At 40.1% G+C, this 19,053-nt stretch overlaps 1 protein-coding gene across 15 annotated transcripts in view; it reads left to right on the top strand.

Annotated features, from left to right (window-relative positions):
- The window catches only part of LOC116281933 (uncharacterized), a 207,957-nt gene that overhangs the window by 54,507 nt on the left and 134,397 nt on the right, over positions 1–19,053 (top strand). For 8 of the 15 annotated variants that reach the window (XR_012075792.1, XR_012075793.1, XR_012075795.1 and 5 more), the window contains one exon: positions 479–1,244. The exons of 2 other annotated variants lie outside the window; for them this stretch is intronic. Coding sequence is in view for 6 of the 13 variants with exons in the window: in XM_072967777.1 (XP_072823878.1) it covers positions 479–549 (71 nt within the window). In the remaining 7 variants the exon portion in view is untranslated. Of the gene's footprint in view, positions 1–478; positions 1,245–4,872; positions 4,997–9,635; positions 9,706–19,053 lie in introns of those variants that run through there. 5 more of the 15 variants (XR_012075794.1, XM_072967772.1, XM_072967770.1 and 2 more) reach the window with 3 other exon arrangements.

Below are 19,053 nucleotides of genomic sequence, written 5' to 3'. Positions count from 1 at the left end.
TGATGTGGAATAAAAGTCAAGGCTGGACCTCTTTTAGAGACATTTATTCAAATTGTAAGAGGAGATACGGTTTGGAAGCACACAGGTTTACCTGAGCCCTGTTTTCCCATCAACTTTCTATGTGACTGGGTCAAGCCATATAGATCCTCAGAGCCTCAGTTTCCTCGTTTTAAAAATTGGTGGTAAAATTTCTGTCCTGCTGATCAAACCCACATTGTTCTGAGACTCAAAATAAAGAGAAAAGTGGTTTGTAACTTTTAAATGTTTTATAAGTGCTATTTTTATGTTTTTTTTAGTAGGATTAATGATTAGGATAGCTAACTTAGGAGGGAGGCATATTACCATTACTGATTACAAAATAATTAAACCAATTTTTTTTAATGGAGGTATAGTCAGTTTACAATGTTGTGTCAATTTCCAGTGTACAGCATAATGCTTCATTCATTCATATACATACATATATTCTTTTTCATTATAGGTGACTGCAAGACCAAAATAATCTTCATCACATTTAATAGTATTTTGTCCACCTTCTCTTTCCATGGATGAAAAAGTTCCACTTCCCATATTGTCTTTGAGATGCTATATTCGAATCACTTGATTGTCTCTGTGGACAGAGCTGGTCCTGGACAAAACTGCCAGGACAGTGGCGGTGAGGTAGGGGTCCTGTGATGGGCGGTGGGCAGAGGCCACAGGAGATTGCTCACCGGAGAGGAGATTTGGAGAACGTTCCTTGAATGTTTACTCTCTGAGCATCTCACAGCTGCCTTACAAGATGGGTATTCTTTTCCCGTTTTACTGGTCAGGAAGCAGAGTTTTGGCAGCACTCATGGACCCTGTGGAGACTGATGGGTGATGCCGTCTTCAGTCTTTGGAGTCCATGCCCTCCCTCCATACCCAGAGCCTCTTGTGAACAGGAAGACTGGGATTTTAGTGTCCCTTTGTTCCCACATTGATCAAACCCACATTGTTCTGAGACTCAAATAAAGAGAAAAGTGGTTTGTAACTTTTAAATGTTTTTTAAATTAAACTGACACTTCTCTTGTTTAAAAAAAAAAAAAAAAGGACTCTGACTGATGCTTACTGAGATGTTTTTGACTTAGCTGTGAGCTCCTCATCCCAGAACAGAGCTTCCTGAAAATAGAAATTCTTGATGTTAAATAGATTTATTGTGGTGATCATTTTGCAGTGTATACAAATATTGAGTTACTATGTTGTACACCTGAAACTGATATAATGTTATAGGTCAATTATACTTTAGTAATATAAAAGGAGAAAATGGAAACTCTCTTTTATTGTTGTTTTTTAATATTTTGAAGCTCTACTGGGTATGTGATACTTTTTTTTTTCCACTGAACTAATGATCCCTCTCTGTGTCATTTCTAGTCTAAAAAATGACTCAGAAATGGCAATGGCTCCCTTTGGCAATATTTCAGATGGAGAGAAAGTCTAGAAGACTAATTAATTCTGGAGTGCAATCTGGAGTCTCAGCTTTGGCTCCCTACTCCGTAGACTCATAAATCTTGCTGAGGTTGGAGCTCTTTTCTGAAAGATACTTCTCCAGATTCTGTGTCTAGCCCTGTCCTAATTCTTACTTGGCATAAGGAGGCCCAAATTCCTAACCTGCCCAGGATACAGGGTAGTATTTCCCATCTGCTTTCTTTCCTTCGGAAAACAATTCAATGCATAGAGCCAACCAAACAAAAATGTAGCAGACACGTGTGTTTTCATTGTAGTGGCAAAGTCTGGGATAAACGCCTTCTCCAGCAACTAGGCTTTGTCCTTGTTTGCTTCAACCTCCAGGAATTTCTTACACCTTGACTTGGTTTCTGATGTGATATTTCCCTGTACAGAAGCAAGTTACGATGTTGATACTCACTTTGCATTTGAGAGGAAGTTGTTCCTGCAGCCCTTGTAGTTTAGGGAGATATAGCAAAATAAGTCATCTTTGTGTGATTTGTTCCCCAATCCCATTATCACAAAATGCCCCTGAGAATTGAAGTTCATATTAAATTTCTGCCTTTCAGAGAAAGGACAATTTGGGCAAATAAGTGCTCATTAAAATTTATTTAGAGGGAATATTTTCCATTAAGGTGTTTCATTATTTAAGAAGAAAATAAAGGCCTATGCAGTGCTGCAGAATGCTTACACCAGCATGGCATTTCAGATAAATTACATTTGGATAAGGATGAACGTGTTTGGGTTGGGAAGGCTGATTGATTCTAGCAGGTACTATAGTGGCATAATTATAAGCCAGGTTGAAAGAAATCGCTAAAAAACAAGGATGAACCCAAAGGAATCCACCAACAAGCCAATAAAAAATTATTCCATGTTGGCCTAATTTTTGTTCCTTTTGGCTCTGAGGTTTGGGGCCTCCATCTTGGTAGAGCAGGCCCTGGTACATCGCTGTGAGTCTGGGGGTGGTTAAGGGGCTAGACAGGCAATACAGGGGGTGAGTAGCAATAACGGGGAGACTGAAGAATACAGAGTCATACTCAAGGCACCACATTTCATTGTTTTGGGAGCAAAGGAAGGATGACTGGGGCCAGATGTGGGGTTAGGCCCATGAGTGAGCAGCCAAGAAATTTAAGTAGCCACATATCTCTCTCAAAGAACTGCATTTTCCACTCACAACTTTGGCTGGATTATTTTCTTTCACGCAGCCTCAGGCAAGTTCTCAAGATGCCCTCTTTCTGCGTCAGGGAAGTCCTTGGCCCAGACAGCTTCATTTAGCTCTCTCTCTGAACAGATTTAGCTCTCTCTCTGAACGGATTCCAGCGTGGAGGCGGTCCCCACACCAGCAAGCAATTCTTGGGACACCAGCTGCAGGTCCTATAACTCAACTCCATTCTGACACTAGCTACTTGGAGAGGGCATCGGACCCCACAGATCAAGTGTTCAGTCCTCCAAGACCGCCCTCTCCCTCCTTCCTGCCCACTTAGATGCCATCTGCAAGCCCAGGCGGTTACCTGTGCTTCTGTCCAACTGGCTGGAAATCAGAGGTTCCCAAGAGCCCCTCCTTGGGTTCAATTAATTTGTTAGAGTGACTCAGAGAATTCAAGAGAAGCATTTTCTTACTAGATCACCTGTTTATTACAAAAGAGTATAACTTAGGAACAGGCAGATTGAAGAGATGCATAGGGCAGGACTTGGGGAAAATGCATGGAGCCTCCAGGCCCTCTCCAGGCACACCGTTCTCCCAGAATCACCATGTGTTCACCAACCTGGCATCTCTCCAAACCCTGTACTTTTGGGTTTTTACGGAGGCTTCATTATATACACGCACGACTGATAAAAACATTGGCCAGTGGTGATTGATTCAGCTTCCATTCCCTCTCCCCTTCTGGCAGATGGTGGGTAGCGGGTGAGGATACTGAAAATTCTAACCCTCTAATCAAGGTGGTTGGTTGGTTCCCCTGGCAACTAGCTCCCATCCCTAGGTTACCCAAGGGCTTTACTAAAGTCACCTCCTTAACATAATAAAAGATAACTTTATGCCTCTATCACAGGCAATTCCAAGGCTGAAGACCAAGTATATATTTATTATAAATCACCATATCCCACTCTCCATCTCCCCACCCAGGTCTCTTCCATGAACCCCGTTTCTGCCTCCACATTCTCCCCGAGTGGCATCCCCTGCACACAGCTGCCATGGTTACTCCTGTCTTTCCATTTTTCCCATTGCTCCTGGAAGCCAGTGTGTTTCACAAACCCTGAGGGTATGTGGATACATCCACCTTGTTTACCAATTGCAATTCTAGCTCCTTTGTCACTCCCCAGGCCACATGATGGCATCCTGCTCAGCCAAGAAGAATTGAGTTCACCACAGGTAGGCAGACCACTACCTTGTCACCCACTGTTTTGGGATCTGGGTCAAAGAAGTCCATTAACTGCTTCAAGTCTCAATCTCATCATCAACAAAATGAGCATTAAAAAAATACCTTACAGGGAAATTTTGGAGATGGAATGAGATAATGCATAGGGAAAACACAGCAAGTTGCTATTGATTCAACATTAATTAACAACATTTCACGGGCTGGATACTACACAGTGTTTCCTGGTCCTTGTTTTCATCACACTCACAGTCTGCTGTCTGGAATGTGGTTGGCAGTCAATTAATGTTAACTCAGAGTGGCACAACCAGAAAACAAATATTTCCTTTTTCTATGCATTCAATTAAATGCTTAACTTCTTTACTCAGCTGTGTATATGATCAACATTCATTTGCAGTTCGAAGTGGGTTTCCTGCCATACATTAGAACTTCCACATGACAAGGGCCAAATCAGATTCTTATACAAAAAACCATTTGGTAAAAGCTTCTGATGGATTTAGCACATATTAGGAGCAAGTCTCATATACTCCACTTATCAAGTGATGTCTAAGATGATTAAGATATGAAATATGTGCTTACCAACTGAAATAGACAGTTGCTAATTGGTTAAAAATTGGTATCATTCTCCTTCATGTTGTTTTCCAAGTTGACTAACTGCTGACTAACTTGAACTTCAATAAGAATAATCACCCACACTTGTAAGACCCATAAGGTAAAATGAATTGTAGTTTTAGACAGACCACGAGTACTTTCCTTTTACTTGTTCTACCTTTTAAACATCATTTATTGTGTTTGCTCGAGGAGCTCTGATTCTTCTGGGAAACAAAACTGATGGCAAGTTTTAGATGTGCAATTTTTAGAAATATCAGAATAAAGCAGAAAAGAGGGAATCAAGGTATTCTATTTTTCTCAAGCTATTTCTGGAGAACCTGGAGCTCTTAAGTCCCATGCTTCTAGTTGACAACTCTCCCTATTTACATGTTTCCACCTTACCAAGGGTCCCATTTTGTATTTTCATGTTTTTTTCCGCTGGAGTCAGTCTTGGGGGAAATAACAGGGACGTTCCAGGACCTGTCCTCTAAGGAGGGTCAGTGCCACATTGTCAGTCATGGAGACAAGAAGTGCTTGGATCTTAGAGGATCTTCAGACACCTGTATCTTCAGGTACCTAAACCCTCCCAACCAATATATGTTTAGTTTTCAACTTAAAGCCTTAACTCTAGGTTCCAGATTGAATTTTATTCATACATTAGATGCTTATTAGTCAAATGTTTTTTTTTTAATTTATTCTTGTGCAACTGTTACTTTTTTATTTACTTAAAAAAACTGAAGTATAGATGCAATTGTTACTTTTAATTCAACCGCAGAACTTTATGGTCATCCTTATTAATGTTCAACTTAGTTTGTCTCATTGTGAATACAGACACGTGGGGAATTAATATGACAGGTCAGTGTGTGTTTTTGTTTGTAATAATTTTTTATTTCTCTTCAATTTTGAGATTTTTTAAAGAATATATCTTCTTTTTTATGGTGGTGTGGTTGGAAAAGAAAATATGGATTTGGGCTTTGGTCTGCATAAAACTATTATAGAGACAGCATTACTGGTTTACTTACCAGGAGTCAAGTTAAACAGTGTTGTTCCCCCACCATTAGTTATATATGCTTCAAGTTCACATAAATAATAAGTAGAAAATTTAACTGTTTATAGAGGCCAGAAGTAAAGAAAGAATATTATCATTTCCTCAGGGAAAAAATTGCTATTTTAAAAATACATGAATAAGCAGGACATTAGTTGATGTCCCATAAAGTAAGTGCCATACAGGTAAAGACATGTGTTTGGACAAAGCTTCAGGAGACCTAACAAAACCTAAAAGTGATCTGCTGATATTTTAACTGCCACCAGGACAGAAGTCAGTACTCTTTAGGGGAAGATAATGTAATACAGAGTCTCATTCACAATGTCCAGCAATCAATAAAGAAGTTACCATAGATGACAAGAAGCAAGAAAAGTGCCAATAATAGACATAATAGTCAATACAAACAGACCTAGAGATGATTCAGAGTTGGTAGGCAAGGACTTCAAAAAACTGGATAATATGTGAAATAAAAGAGAAGAAAATATACAGTGAATGCAAAATTGAGTATTTCAATGGAGAATTGTGTAGATTTCAGAGAAGCAAATGAGTGTCCTAGAAATAACAAAATGCAACATTTGAAACAAGGAGCTTAGTGGGTGGGTTTAGCTGCAGAATGAACACAACAGACAACAGGATTAGTAGATCTGAAGAAATATCAAAGCAAAGGTCAGTTTACAAGAAGCATGAAGAGCAAAGAAAACAAGCACCAAAAAAAAAAATGAGCAAAAAGGAAATACGGGATATTGTCAACAAGTTTAATGTGTGTGTCACTGGAAAATCAGAAAGAGGGGAGAACAGTTGTACAGAAATTATATTTGAAGAAATAAGAGCAAAAACTTTTCCAAATCTGGTGATGGATATTACTCCATTGATCAAGAACCTCAATTAATAGCAAGCCAAATAACTAGAGGATACCACACCCAGGTACATTATATTAAAACTGCTGAACATGAAAGAGAAGGAGACAGTCTTAACAGTGGTTGAGCTAGGTGTGCAGTTTTTTGTGGCTTCGGGGACCTGCACTGGACCACCAGCTTTGAATTCTTCCAGCTTTACCTAGTGCTTGAGATGGGGACAGGTTACCAGAGGTTTTCTCCATCTTCCTGTGCCATCCTCGGCTTTAGGCTTTCCCTCTGAGCCAGAACTTCAGAGATCATTTTTCTGCATGCTCTTGCCCTCCTCCTTCCCATGTGGTAGACAGCTGTCTTTGGTAACTGGTACTCACTGTCCCGGTTGGGGGTTCTATAGGGTATTCTCTGGTTTTCTTTCTTAAGCCTAAATCTTAGGCTTCTGTTGTATTTCTGGGCTTCACTGGAGCTTACCCAGTTATCCTGCCACTCCTACAGAAATAGAGAATTTCTAATTAGCTGAGCCCAGATGGTTTCCTGAGACTCTCCTAACAGTATTGAGTTTTCCCCTTTTTCCTTTCCCTGGCTGCAGTGGGTCTTTGTCTGTGTTCTAAGTTTGGCAGTTCTTGCCACCCTTTCCTCAACAGCTTAATGATTTTGTTCCACAGGGAAGGAGAATCTGGGTAGGGTTTTATGCCTTCTGTACCACCCTGTCCTCCATCTTTCTTCTATGTATCCAGTTATGTCCTCGGTTAAAGAATAACCTGTGAGTTGGTACAAACTCCCTTTGTGTCTGAATCTCCCAGGGGTTCTGTACTCTCACACTTGCCTACACTGGTCATCAACATTTTTAGCTGAAATCCTGCCCACTTGTGTGGCTTACATGGCTTGAGTTGGTGGAGAAAGTAGAGTAATCTCACTCAACGCAAAGTTCTATCTGAATCAAGCCTTTCTCTGATTCCAGGGAGTGGAACCCATGCTGGGGGAAGGAATACTTGGCCAACCTTGGCCATGGGGTTAGTTCTCTTGGTCTAAACTCATTCTCTGCACCCAGCCCCAATGCTAGGCAATACCTGTATTTAGATGTTTCCTTTTTAGGGAGCAAAGGGCCATGGCTCCAAGCCGTAGGTAAATTCCTAAAACTGTGTATTTATTTTATGACTTAATAAACTATGTCCTCTTTAAGGTTAAATGTCATAACCATTAAATTCCCTATAAAACTTCATAATCTGTGGATCCATGCAGAGCAGAAGGAATCTTCTCAGACCCTTAATTAGACACATGGGCATTAAGTGTAAACTGCCCCAAAACACAACTCATACTGGCTGGAGCAAGACAACTGGTCTTTCCAGGGGAAGTGTACTTTAAAATGTACTCTGAGGTCCAAACTTTAGAAAAGTGTTAAAAAGTCAAAAGGGTGAAAGTACTTATCATGGGGGAAGAGGAATCCCTTTCACCGCATTACCAGAACTTGTTGTTTGCTTATGTGATAGCCATTACCCCCATTTTGATTTTTAAAGATCCCAGGTTTTCTCAGGTCCCCACCTTCCCTGTCATGGTGAGGTTCTTCATTAAGCCTATTATCGTATTAATTTCCCTTGCTAGGCACTGGTTTAGGAGCAGACATGGGAAAAATTATGGCCCAGGAGGTGAGACGTGTATGTGTTTCTGGGAGAGGACTGCTGGGTGGATTGCTAACTAAGACATCTTTGGTTTTTTTAGAAGAGAAATTGTGACAAAAGCCCTTCTTTCACTGTATTTAGCTGGCTGACACCTGGGATGGTGGCAGCCAGTCTGTATTCTAGCAGAGCAGCAAGAGAGAAAGAACCTAGCTCCTTGATGATGTCATTGAGGCACTAAAATACAAATAAAGCAATCATAAAAGTAATTAATAACTTAATAACCAAGCAATATAAATAGCTAAATAATGAAATGATAGTATAGATAACTTTAGAGTATGTATCAATGTTCTAATTTAATTTTAATTAATAAGTATCTTGTTTCTTTTAATAGTCAATAGATCTTCTGTGAGAATTGTTCTGCATGTAGATGTATTTTTGGTGTATTTGTGGGAGAGGGTGAGCTCTGCATCCTTCTATTCCTCCATCTTAAAGCCCCTTATTTCCTCTATTAGTCAACTGAAAATATATCCTTGCTGGAAGGCACCTACAATACAGAAGTATATCGACTTAAATGTGGTCCTTTCTCTTTACCACAATCTCCCTTTCCTGGCCCTGATCTCACTCACCTCCTGAGATGTACCCACTGGCCACTGTAGAATATGTATTCTTTTCATTCTTTTACTTTGTATTTGAGTACTAATATACGTTTACATTTGCACATGTAGTTTTATTTTACAAAATGGTATTTTAGCACATGTAGTGTCTTCAAGGTGTTTTTTCCCACTGAATTTGAATGTCTTTAGGTTATTATGAAGTCATCATGAACAGTGTGTATTTGTATACATATAAAAGCAATGCAGTAAGGCAGACTCCTAGAAGGAGACTTGCTCCATCAGTGGCTGTGACTATTTAACTTCTGGCTGATACTACCAGACTGCTGTCTAAATCAGCTTTAGCACGTTATGCTCTCACCAAAAGTGTATAAGAAAAAACATTTTATATTTTCTGGAAAACTTTATGGAGGGCAATAGACAATCAAACTAGTAAGTTGTTTTGTTATAGGTATTTTTAGAGCTTTGACACAGCATTTCCACTTCTAGGAATTAATCCTACAGATTTAATTACACAGATGAATAAAGATATATCCTAAGTATGGCAGATACAGCAATACTTATAATCTTGAGGAATTAGAAACCACTAAATGGTCTGGCAAAAGGCAATTTGTTAAATGAATTATGATATGACAGACTCTGTGTTTGAGAAGAGAGATGTACTATGTCAAATAACCACCTAGCTCAAGGAATGTATATTCAAAGAGCGTAAACCCTGAAATCTAACGGTCTTAGTTCCAGCTGTCTTAGGACAGCTCCATGAACTTTTACCCCATCGGTAAAAGGTTAAGATCTAGCAAATGAAGCAACAAAGTACAGAATTTCAAATTTATATTCTCAAATGTTTTATTATAATTTTTTAAAGGCAAAAAATACACAAACTGTCTAACTTCAAGACTTAAAAGATGAGTATCAAAATCAACCAACAGAAATCAGGAAGAAAAATTGAGATGAAAGCTATGAAAATTTAGATGTGAAAGCAGAAATGTTTGACAGGATACACGGAATTGTAGCAGATACTTCCAGCCCCACCATTCCTGTCTTCTTCCCCAGTAACAGAACTTTGATTTTTTTCTTTTTTTCAGATGGAAATCTACTCAGGCTGCATTCCTAGTGCTCCCCTGCCTCACAGTGTAGCTCTATGACTAAGTTCAGGCAGATGATATATAACAAAAGTACAGTCAGGAACTTCTGGGAAGGCTAGTAAAGGGGTTGAATTATTGGCGAAGTGATTCTTTTATCTTTCCCTTCTCCTGCCTGCTGCTGGCCAGAAACATGAATCTGATCATTAGAGCTCCAACAGTTGTCGTGAATGACAAGGATCACCCGGGTGGAAATCTGGTGTTGGGAATCAAACCTTCAAGACTAAATCTGGGTCCCTGATGATGCCAGGGTGCTGACACACAGTCCCAGGCTGCACACCTTTGGACCTCTTTTTCATGAGAGAGAAATGTTACTCTGGTCTTGTTTAAGACTCTGTTCCTTAATTTCTTGTGTGATAATACTACATGTTCTATGTTACATGATACAAAATACACATGTTTGTTCTTTAAAAGGAATGATAAAATAAAAAGAGTAATCCCTGGCAAACCTAATTGAGAGAGAAGGAGAGGGAGAGAGAATGTTAATAATGAGATATAATACAGAAAAGCTTACAGACTTATAGTAAAGCATCTTGTACAAACTCATGGTAATAAATTTGGAAACTCAGAGAAATGGGTAACTTGTTATCAAAACATAAAATATCGCATTTGACCCAAAATGATAAAGAAAATTTTAACAGACCAATAACCATAGCTGAATTCAGTAGCAGGCTCAGATGGTTTTACTGCTGAGTTTAATCTAAATTCACAGATCATGTAATTTCTATGCTATTTAAATAATTCCAGTCCACAGAAAATGATAAAAGACCCCTAATTCCTTGTATAAAGTATTGTAAAGATAAAACACAAGAGAAAATAAGATGAATTTCAATTACAAATATAGAAGCAAATATTTCAAATAAACTATTCTAAGTCTGAATCCGGCTATCCATTTATAATATTATGATATAAACAAATGGGATTAGTTTCAGTAATATGAGAACTTCAGAAACAGAAACTTTATCAACATATTTCATTATATCAACAAACTAAAGGCTATCAATAGATGTTGAAGAGCTCTTCAATAAAATAGAGCTGTTGTGAATAACTTGAGTAAAAGAAAGCTATCTAAACAAATGCTATTTAGCAAAAATGGTAAAATATGAATGACATTTACCATTAAATACTGGAATCAGTATTAAGCACTTTGCATATTTACTCATTTTTCACTTTGGTCCTTTGAGGAGGAGACTTAATATCCCCCTTTTAAAGATGGCGAAAGTGAGGCCGAAAGCGGTTATTTAAACAAGCCAGTTAGTGAGGAGTCAGGTTTTGTACTCAGGCAATCTGATTCCAGGTTTTTTTTCTTTCCCCTGCATCCAAACCTGTTTATTTGGTCTCCCCTGACCTCGGCCCGTAGCTTCACCCGGGAGCTAGCGAGGACAGGTTTGCTGCCCACGGATGCCCAAGACACCTCAGTCCCGGGGCTTCTCGCAGTCACGTGGTCCACCACATCCTTCCAAATCAGCCTGTCAGCATGCAACGGTGACCACGCCCCCAGCATGGCACCTGGCGTGGCGTCCTGCGTGCACACGTGGTGCCCACTGCGCATGCGCCCCGCTGGCTCACGAGGTCGTCGGGAAGTGCGTCCTAGGGCCTACTTGTGCCTTGGTTTCCTCAGCCTGGGGCTGGTCAGGGTGCGGGACGGCCGCCCCAGCGCGGTTGTTTAAGGTATCATAAAGCGACCTCAGGGGCCAGTTGGGATCCGGAAGCGGGCAGCGCTTTGTCCTTGCCTGCGGGGCGGCGTGAGGCCCAGTAAGGCATCATCAGGGCGGCTCCCCGAGGCGGCCCTGTGCCTGCAGGGGTTGAGGGGCCGCTCACTGTGACCGCCTCCTCCAGGGAGTCTATGCCTGGTCCTCTGCCTTGGCCGGTGCAGCCCTTTCTGCTCCTCCCATCGCGCACCGCAGAGCCTCTCCAGGCCTCTGTCTGCCAGGCGAGCCCCTCCTCCTGGTGCAGAATGTACACCACGGAAACCATCTGCTGGGACGACGAGGTCCTGGCAGGGCCGCAGAGGGAGGCAGCGCCTTTCACGTCCTTGACAGCATCTTGGCCCATTGGAATTATCTGGGTCTGGTAGCCCGAGGCCGCTGTGTGCTCTTGCTCCTCAAAGTAAGTGTAAACGGCCCCTGCTGGGCATTTCTTTCTGTGCCTATTCATCCTTATAAACGCGCCCTCATTCCTTCCTGGCTCCTTTGACTGCGTCCCTCCACCGGAAAGGAACCAGAGAATTATGTCTGTTAGTTTAGCTAGTTCTCTTTTGATTGGTGTTTTCGTGCTGTACCTTTTCCCATCCATTTACTGGTAATCTATCTATTCTTTATACTGAAAATTGGTATTTTGTGGATGACAGAGAGTTCTTCATTTTTAAATTCTGTTTGGCAATCTCTGTCTTTTATTTGCATTTTTTAGACAATTTACATTTAATGTTGTTACTAATATGATTTAAATCTACCATTTTGCTAGTTTTCTATTTGTCGCACATGTTCTTGGATCCTTTCTCCCACTTCCCTGCCTTCATTGGGGTTAATTTTTTTTTTTTTTTTGGTAATGCCATTGATCTGATAAGCTTATCTTGTGTCCTGATGAATACATTCTCATCCTTATGAAAGAGTTGTTTTTCCAAATGTGCAAACTGTGTGGATAAAGTGAATTGCAAGAATTTCCTGAAGATAATAGTGAATTTATTTATTAGGTTGCTGTCTTATCTTTCTGCACCAGGCTCTCCTGGAGCAAATAGTTACATTATGTTTGAAGCAAGTTATCTCAGCTGTCAGCCCAAATAGCTAAGTTTAACTTATCCACAGGGTAGGAGAATGGATAAAGTATGACATTATTGCACACTTGAACATTATACAGCAGTGAAAATTAATGTAGCAAAATGAATTAACATGAAAATGCTGAATCTCAAAAACTGGGGAAAAAAGGCAGGTTAATAAATTCATACAGTATGAAATCATTCATGTCAATTTAACAATGTGTAAGTAGTAAAACTACAAATAAAAACAGAGAAATGATGAAAAAATTCAGAAGAGTTTCTTACACCTTTTCCCACAAGATAAAATAAGAGAAGGATGTGATGAGGGAGTGTCACCGTGAAAGCTACCCACTTGTTGAGGTGAATAGACTGTTCATGGTTCTTCAACTTATCTTTGTTTAAACTCTGTTTTCATTATACACACACACACACATTTTATACATACGTTTAGAAATAGTCATTAATTTAAGAGGGCAAAATGCTAAACTTGTACTCAAAACATACTATTATCCTCTTCCTTTTTTTTTTAATCACATATCACCTGGCATTCAGTCACTAGTAAGTCAAAGGGTTTTCAGATTGAACACTCCAGCCCTCAGTGTTATCTCTGCAAGTTAAGTAAAAATTGGTTTTATGACTAAACCTTATAGATAAATAAAAGACTTTGAATTTATAACTGTATTTGAACCTGCCCCCAAAACCCCACCTGAAATCGGTATATAATTACTCTATTTTGATCTTTTTTTTGGAGCAGCAGCTAATGCAGTATGAACAAGAAATATTTACAATAAATATTAGAGAAAAGAGGCATGTTGGTAATGTGATTGGGAAGTTAAAAAGCCCATAAAACTCTGCTATATAAACTGTAAGAATTGAGAAAAGAGTTTGATGAAGTGGTGAAGGAAAATATGAAGTGCTGAGTGTTCTTTTTATGATACATGCTGAGAAGAAAAAGAGTAAGATGTTGTGTTAGACATTGTCAAGAAGCTTCTTGGTTTAGAGGCATCAAAGAAGGTGTTTCTGAATAGATGACATTTCAGCAAGACCTTGAATGATTAGACCTGGGTTGACCTGAGATGGAGGATGTGTCAAATATTAAACCTTGAGGTGCCCTTCATTCAGTGATGCATGGGTTCAGAGAAGGAGGAGGTGACAGCTTTAAGGGACCAGAAGGACACCTAACTGTTTCCAGAGGAAGGTTGGAAAATACTGGCTGGAGTCTGAGAAAGGAGCTTACATGGTTGTAGGCAGAGAACATCCTGCCCAGCTCCCAGCCATTCTGCTGATCTGGTGGACTGGCTGATGGGGAGCCAGGCCAGGAGCTGGGAGTGGCTCTTTACAGATCTCAGATTTATCCTCATTTGGGAAGAAGAACAAACCTCCCTACCCAAGCCTGCTGGTTTGGGGTATGTTGGAACATTTTCTTTTCCTGCAAAAAAACTCAATTCTTTTCCTGCAAGGGAAAGGAAAAATTCCAACAGCCAGAGACGACCAAGGCAAACTTTTTGTCCAGTGAAGATTTATTGACTGACTGCAGTGAGGGAGGGCGTGCTAGGTGAGCTGGAAAGTGTCTCCTGGTAAGAAGGAGCAGGGAGGATGTTTTTTAAATGAGGCTTACGCTTCTGGTAAATGCTTCTTCAGAAGGGTTAGAGGCAGCAGGTATCATCTGAATTGTTTGCTGTCACGGAGAGGTGGAAGCTGTCGAGCTGGGCTGGGGACATCTCTTGTGAAAAATCAGTAGCCCTCAAAGAAGAGGGTCGTTATGGTATTCTACAGCTGCAGCATGACCTTTGGAGAAATATACTTTAATGTTAACTTTGCAGTTGGCTTTATTGTGCCTGTTATCACAATCTGGTTAACGGCAGGCCTGATATTTAATACCTCAGAGGAGAAGTGTAAAATGTCCCTGACATTTTTAGGAAATCAGGGATGTGATCAATAGTATTTTTAGCCCCATTGTGCTTGAAGTGCAGCGTAAACCCATGGACTAGCTGCAGGCTGGCTTGAGTTAGGTCAACTATCTTCCTCCCAACGGAGGTTGGCCATAGTTAGGAATAGAGTCTGAATTAGAATGGCCTATTTAGCCGAACTGTAAATTGAATCTAAATACTTATTTTTTTATTAAACAAAAAAAAGTTCCCCGAAACTATTACTCAAGGAAAAACAACCTGAAAAACCAGTTCAAATAAAAATGTAACCAGTCTAACTTTTTAATTTTTTATTTGTTAAGTATTGTAAAAACACATAATGGTAAGTTTGCCATATTAGCCATTTTTAAGTCTACAGTTCAGTAATGTTAAGTATATTCACATCGTGTGATAGACCTCTAGAACTTTCTCGTGTTGCAACACTGAAACTGTATATCCATTAAGCACCACTTCCTCCCCTCAGTCCTTGGTAGCCACCTTTCTATTTTCTGTTTCTACAATTTTGACTGTTTTAAGTATTTCATATAAGTGAGCTCGTATTTGTCTTTTTGCAGCTCATATTTGTCTATTTATGCTAAACTAAACTTATTTAGTTTAGCATAAATGTTCTCTAGATTCATTCATGGTGTAGCCTGACAGGATTTCCTTCCTTTTTAAGGCTGCATAATATTCAGTTGTATGCACCTACCACATGTTCCTATTTATTCATCTGTTGATGGAAATTTGGATTGCTTCCACCTCTTGGCTTTTGTGAATAATGCTGTGATGAACATGGATGTGCAGTTATATCTTCAAGATCCTGCTTTGAGTTCATTTGTATATATACCCAGACGTGAGATTGCTGGATCATATGATAATCCTATTTTTTAATTTTCTGAGGAATCTCCATATTGTTTGCTGTAATGGCTGCACCATTTGTGTTCCCACCAATAATGCACAAGGATTCTAACTTCGTATCCTCAACAGCACTTGTTTTCTCTTCTTTTGATACTGTACTTCTGATGGGTAAGAGGTGCTGTTTCTTTGTGGTTTAATATTTCTCTAATTACTAGTGATGTTGAGCATCTCTTCATGTACTTTTTGGTCATTTGTATATCTTTGGAGAAATATCTATTCCAGTTCTTTGCCCATTTTAAAAATCAGGCTGTTTTTTTGTCATTGATGAGTTGTAAAATTGTAAAATATATTGCATATAGTTCCAATATTAACCCTTTATTGGATACATGATTTGCAATTATTTTCTCCCACTCTGTATGTTATCTTTTCACTCTGTTCATTGTTTCTTTTTGACATGAAGAAATGTTTAAGTTTGATGTAGTACTGTTTGTTTTTTGTTTTGTTGCTTGTACTTTTGGTATCATGTCCAAGAAATTGTTACCAAATCCAATGTCCTGAAGCTTCTCCCCTGTGTTTTCTTTTAGGAGTTTAATAGTTTTTGGTATTACATTTAGATCTTTAATCCATTTCAGTTAGTTTTCCTGTGTTCTGTTACTGATGACACAGATGACCTCTTTTTATATTGCACGTCTATGTGGAGGGATTTGCTGCCTCACAGCACCACAGGCTTCTGTATTTGTGTATTTACCCTCACGAGGGTCCTGATGAGGGAGGAGCCGGTGTGGCAGGAATTCCCTTCTGGGTTTTGACATGGTTGGCTAAACGTTTACCTGGGGTGCAGAAACCTTTAACTGGTTTCCAGATGTCTCACAGAGGTATTTTGCTAGCTTTCTGTTAAATCCATGTCTCTGTGGGGGAAGGAAGGTCTGGGGCTTCCTGTCCTACCATCTTGCTGATGTCACTTCAGTCCTCCTAATCTACTTTGCAAAGCCACAGCCTCCACTCTCCACTTGGTTTAGTTAAGGATCTTTAGCACAGAGTTTGCAGCAAATCTGTGAGGTTGGAAGTGTCTGGAAAAGACTGGAAAAAGGTGTACCAATGTACATTTGAGTTAATTAAGCAAAAGCAGAGTGTCTGTCCCTTCTTGCCTCAGCCTTCTCTTCACAAATCTGACGGACAGCTGTTTTCAGATTTCATGAAGGGTGCTGGGAGGACAAAGAGAAGTGGCACTGCCCACATCCTCATTTCACAGAATTAGCAACTGAGGTTTAAATAAGCTGGAGAAATTAACCACAAAATACATCTGGTAGTTGACTAAGGTGGGATTTCTGTTCATGCCTGTCTGAATCCAGTTCCTTCAGGAAAACCATCGTTGGAAAGAAGCTAAGACTTTTGGACAGCGCTAGGCACCCCCCGTAGATGTCTCCTAGGTCTCTTCTGCTCACACAATCCTTTTTCATCCTTAAGAGTTTGTTTTTTTCCCTTTCTCTGAAGGCCTGTTTCTCCCTTTGTCACCCTCCTTCCCTTAGAAGCCCAGTGTAGATTTGTATGAAGCAGTGAGAGAAGAGAGCCATCCTTAGCTTTCTCTGAGTTTAAAGGGAAATTTAGACTTCAAGCCAGAAATTGACTGAGCTGATTTATGATTTTCAGCAGATTTTCTTGGCTCTGGGCTTCTTTCCTTCTGTTTTTAAAATGAGGGTTAGTTAAACCCACCTCCGAGTGAGAACTTCTACTTTTTGTTGAGATTGATAAAAACTCAGTGGAGGCAGCCCAGACGTGTCAGAGAGCATCGTCCTAGTGCCTCCCTGCAGTTTTCAATTAGAAGGTTACTGGGAACGTAGCTATCAGTGCAGGAAAAAACATCTTTGAGTGTCCACTCAGGAGTTGAGGTGGCTGGCCTGGGAGACTAGTGGGATGTCGGGTAGTGATTATTGGAAGGAACATCACCTTTTATTGTCCTCTCCTAATCAGGGGTTTGAGCAGATAAATAAAGTGAAAACTAAATTCAAAGTGCTGTTTTGGAAGGCCCCCAGCCAAGGAAAGGCGTGACCTTGCGTTTGCATCCAAACTGGAGAAACCAGTGAGACAGTAGAAATGTGGCAGGAAGATCTGTTATTCATTAGTTTTTGTTTTGTTTTCTGAGTTAAAAACCTAGTGAGGGAAGGGAGTGCAGGGGAGTGAAAAGACATGTAATATTTCTCTCTGGGGTTTGTCTTCTTCCTTCCACTCCGTCCTGTAGGTGGCTGCTCTCAGAGAGAGTGCGTAATGAGCTGCGGCAGGCAGTGGAGCTGGCTCTACTGGGCGGGTCTTCCATGCATCCAGGTAAAGCAGCCCTGAGGAGGGAATAATCTTTTCCTCTGGTCAGTCCACAGCTGAGAGCACTGATGACTGCTTTGAAGGAAAGATGGGCCTGTCTGGACAGCAGTGATGTTCTGTGGGCAGTTGAAGAAGATCGGTTTTTGTTTTCTTAATCAGATGGTCCAGATAATAACTGGGGAATGTGAGTCTTAAGCAGAGAACCTTAGCTGCAGGCATTCTTGTGTCTCAGAGGGCTTTCAGCATCCCCTTTTTAAATTAATGAGTGCACCCCCCCCCCGCTGTTACGGCACACTGTGGGCTAAAGAAAAATAACTTATCAAAGTATCTCCAAGTTTTGTGGGGAAAAAAAGATTACTTATTTTTCTCAATATCTTGAGGAGATTTAAATTTTTAGTGAAGATTTGTTTCCTTTACTTGCATATAACTGGAAAGTTATGTTTGTGAAATCTGGATGCTTAGAATTTTAGCTCCTACATGAAACCCATTACTTCAAATGTGAAGCAATATGTGTATGCCATATTTTCAGAATAAAAATAGTTCTTGGCTCACCTTTACATAAAGATTGCACCCTCACTTACATAGAGATTCCCTGTAATTTAATTTCCTAAGCACTGCTCTTATGCTTCTGTCTGCCTGCCTCTTCCAGCATGCTTTCGTCATTCAGGCGTAAAGATAGAGAAGGAGGTGTCCTGAAAACGCTAGTTACTGCTGCACAGCACCATTAGCTACTTAGTTCATCAAGAATTCGGGATAGATTTGAGAAGTGCTTCACTTATTCTTACGATGGTTATCCTGAAACAGAAGACCTTCCCAAGACACACTAACAATTCCGTTTTAGTACAGCTCTGCAGCCGAAACACAGATCTTCCACAAGTCTATGGTGGATTCCAGAGCCACCAGCTTCAAGTGTTATTATCCATATTTATGGATTTAAAAAGCAGAATGCCTCAATAGAGTAGCATTTGTTTATAAAGTGTGTGCTCTCAAAGGGAGACCCTGGAAATGAGAGAGCCGTAAAATGGCTGAGATGAGTCTCTCCACACCATTGGTGTCTCAGAGGCTACAAACGCAGGAGAGCCCTGAGAGAGTCAAGACCGTAGAACACCAAGGGACGTTGGAGGGCTAGCTGTGACTTCGAATGCTTTCCCCAGCACAGACACAAATCGATTGGTGGAGGGTGAAAGTATTAGTAGCTTGAGGTACTTGAACACAAATCTTGCCCGTATTGTTAGCTGACCACTAAACCATATGGAGACAAGAGCAACCCCCCAAAAAACTAGATAAAAAATAAAAATAAGAATCAAAAGAGCACACTACTTGGAAGAGATTTTTTGCAGTGTAAGTCAGGCAATAATAATAATAATAATAATAATAATTATATATATTTAATAATAATTATAATTATTATTATTATTATTCTACAGCTCTTACAGTGTATTATCTCAAAAGGAATCCACAGTTTCTACAGCATATTATCTGAAATAGTGAGTTTTCAACCAGAAAATATAAAACATGCAAAGAA

This window comes from Vicugna pacos, chromosome 9, assembly GCF_048564905.1.
Source record: "Vicugna pacos chromosome 9, VicPac4, whole genome shotgun sequence".
In the NCBI taxonomy this organism is placed as follows: domain Eukaryota; kingdom Metazoa; phylum Chordata; class Mammalia; order Artiodactyla; family Camelidae; genus Vicugna; species Vicugna pacos.
This window is presented reverse-complemented; position numbering and strand designations above follow the sequence as displayed.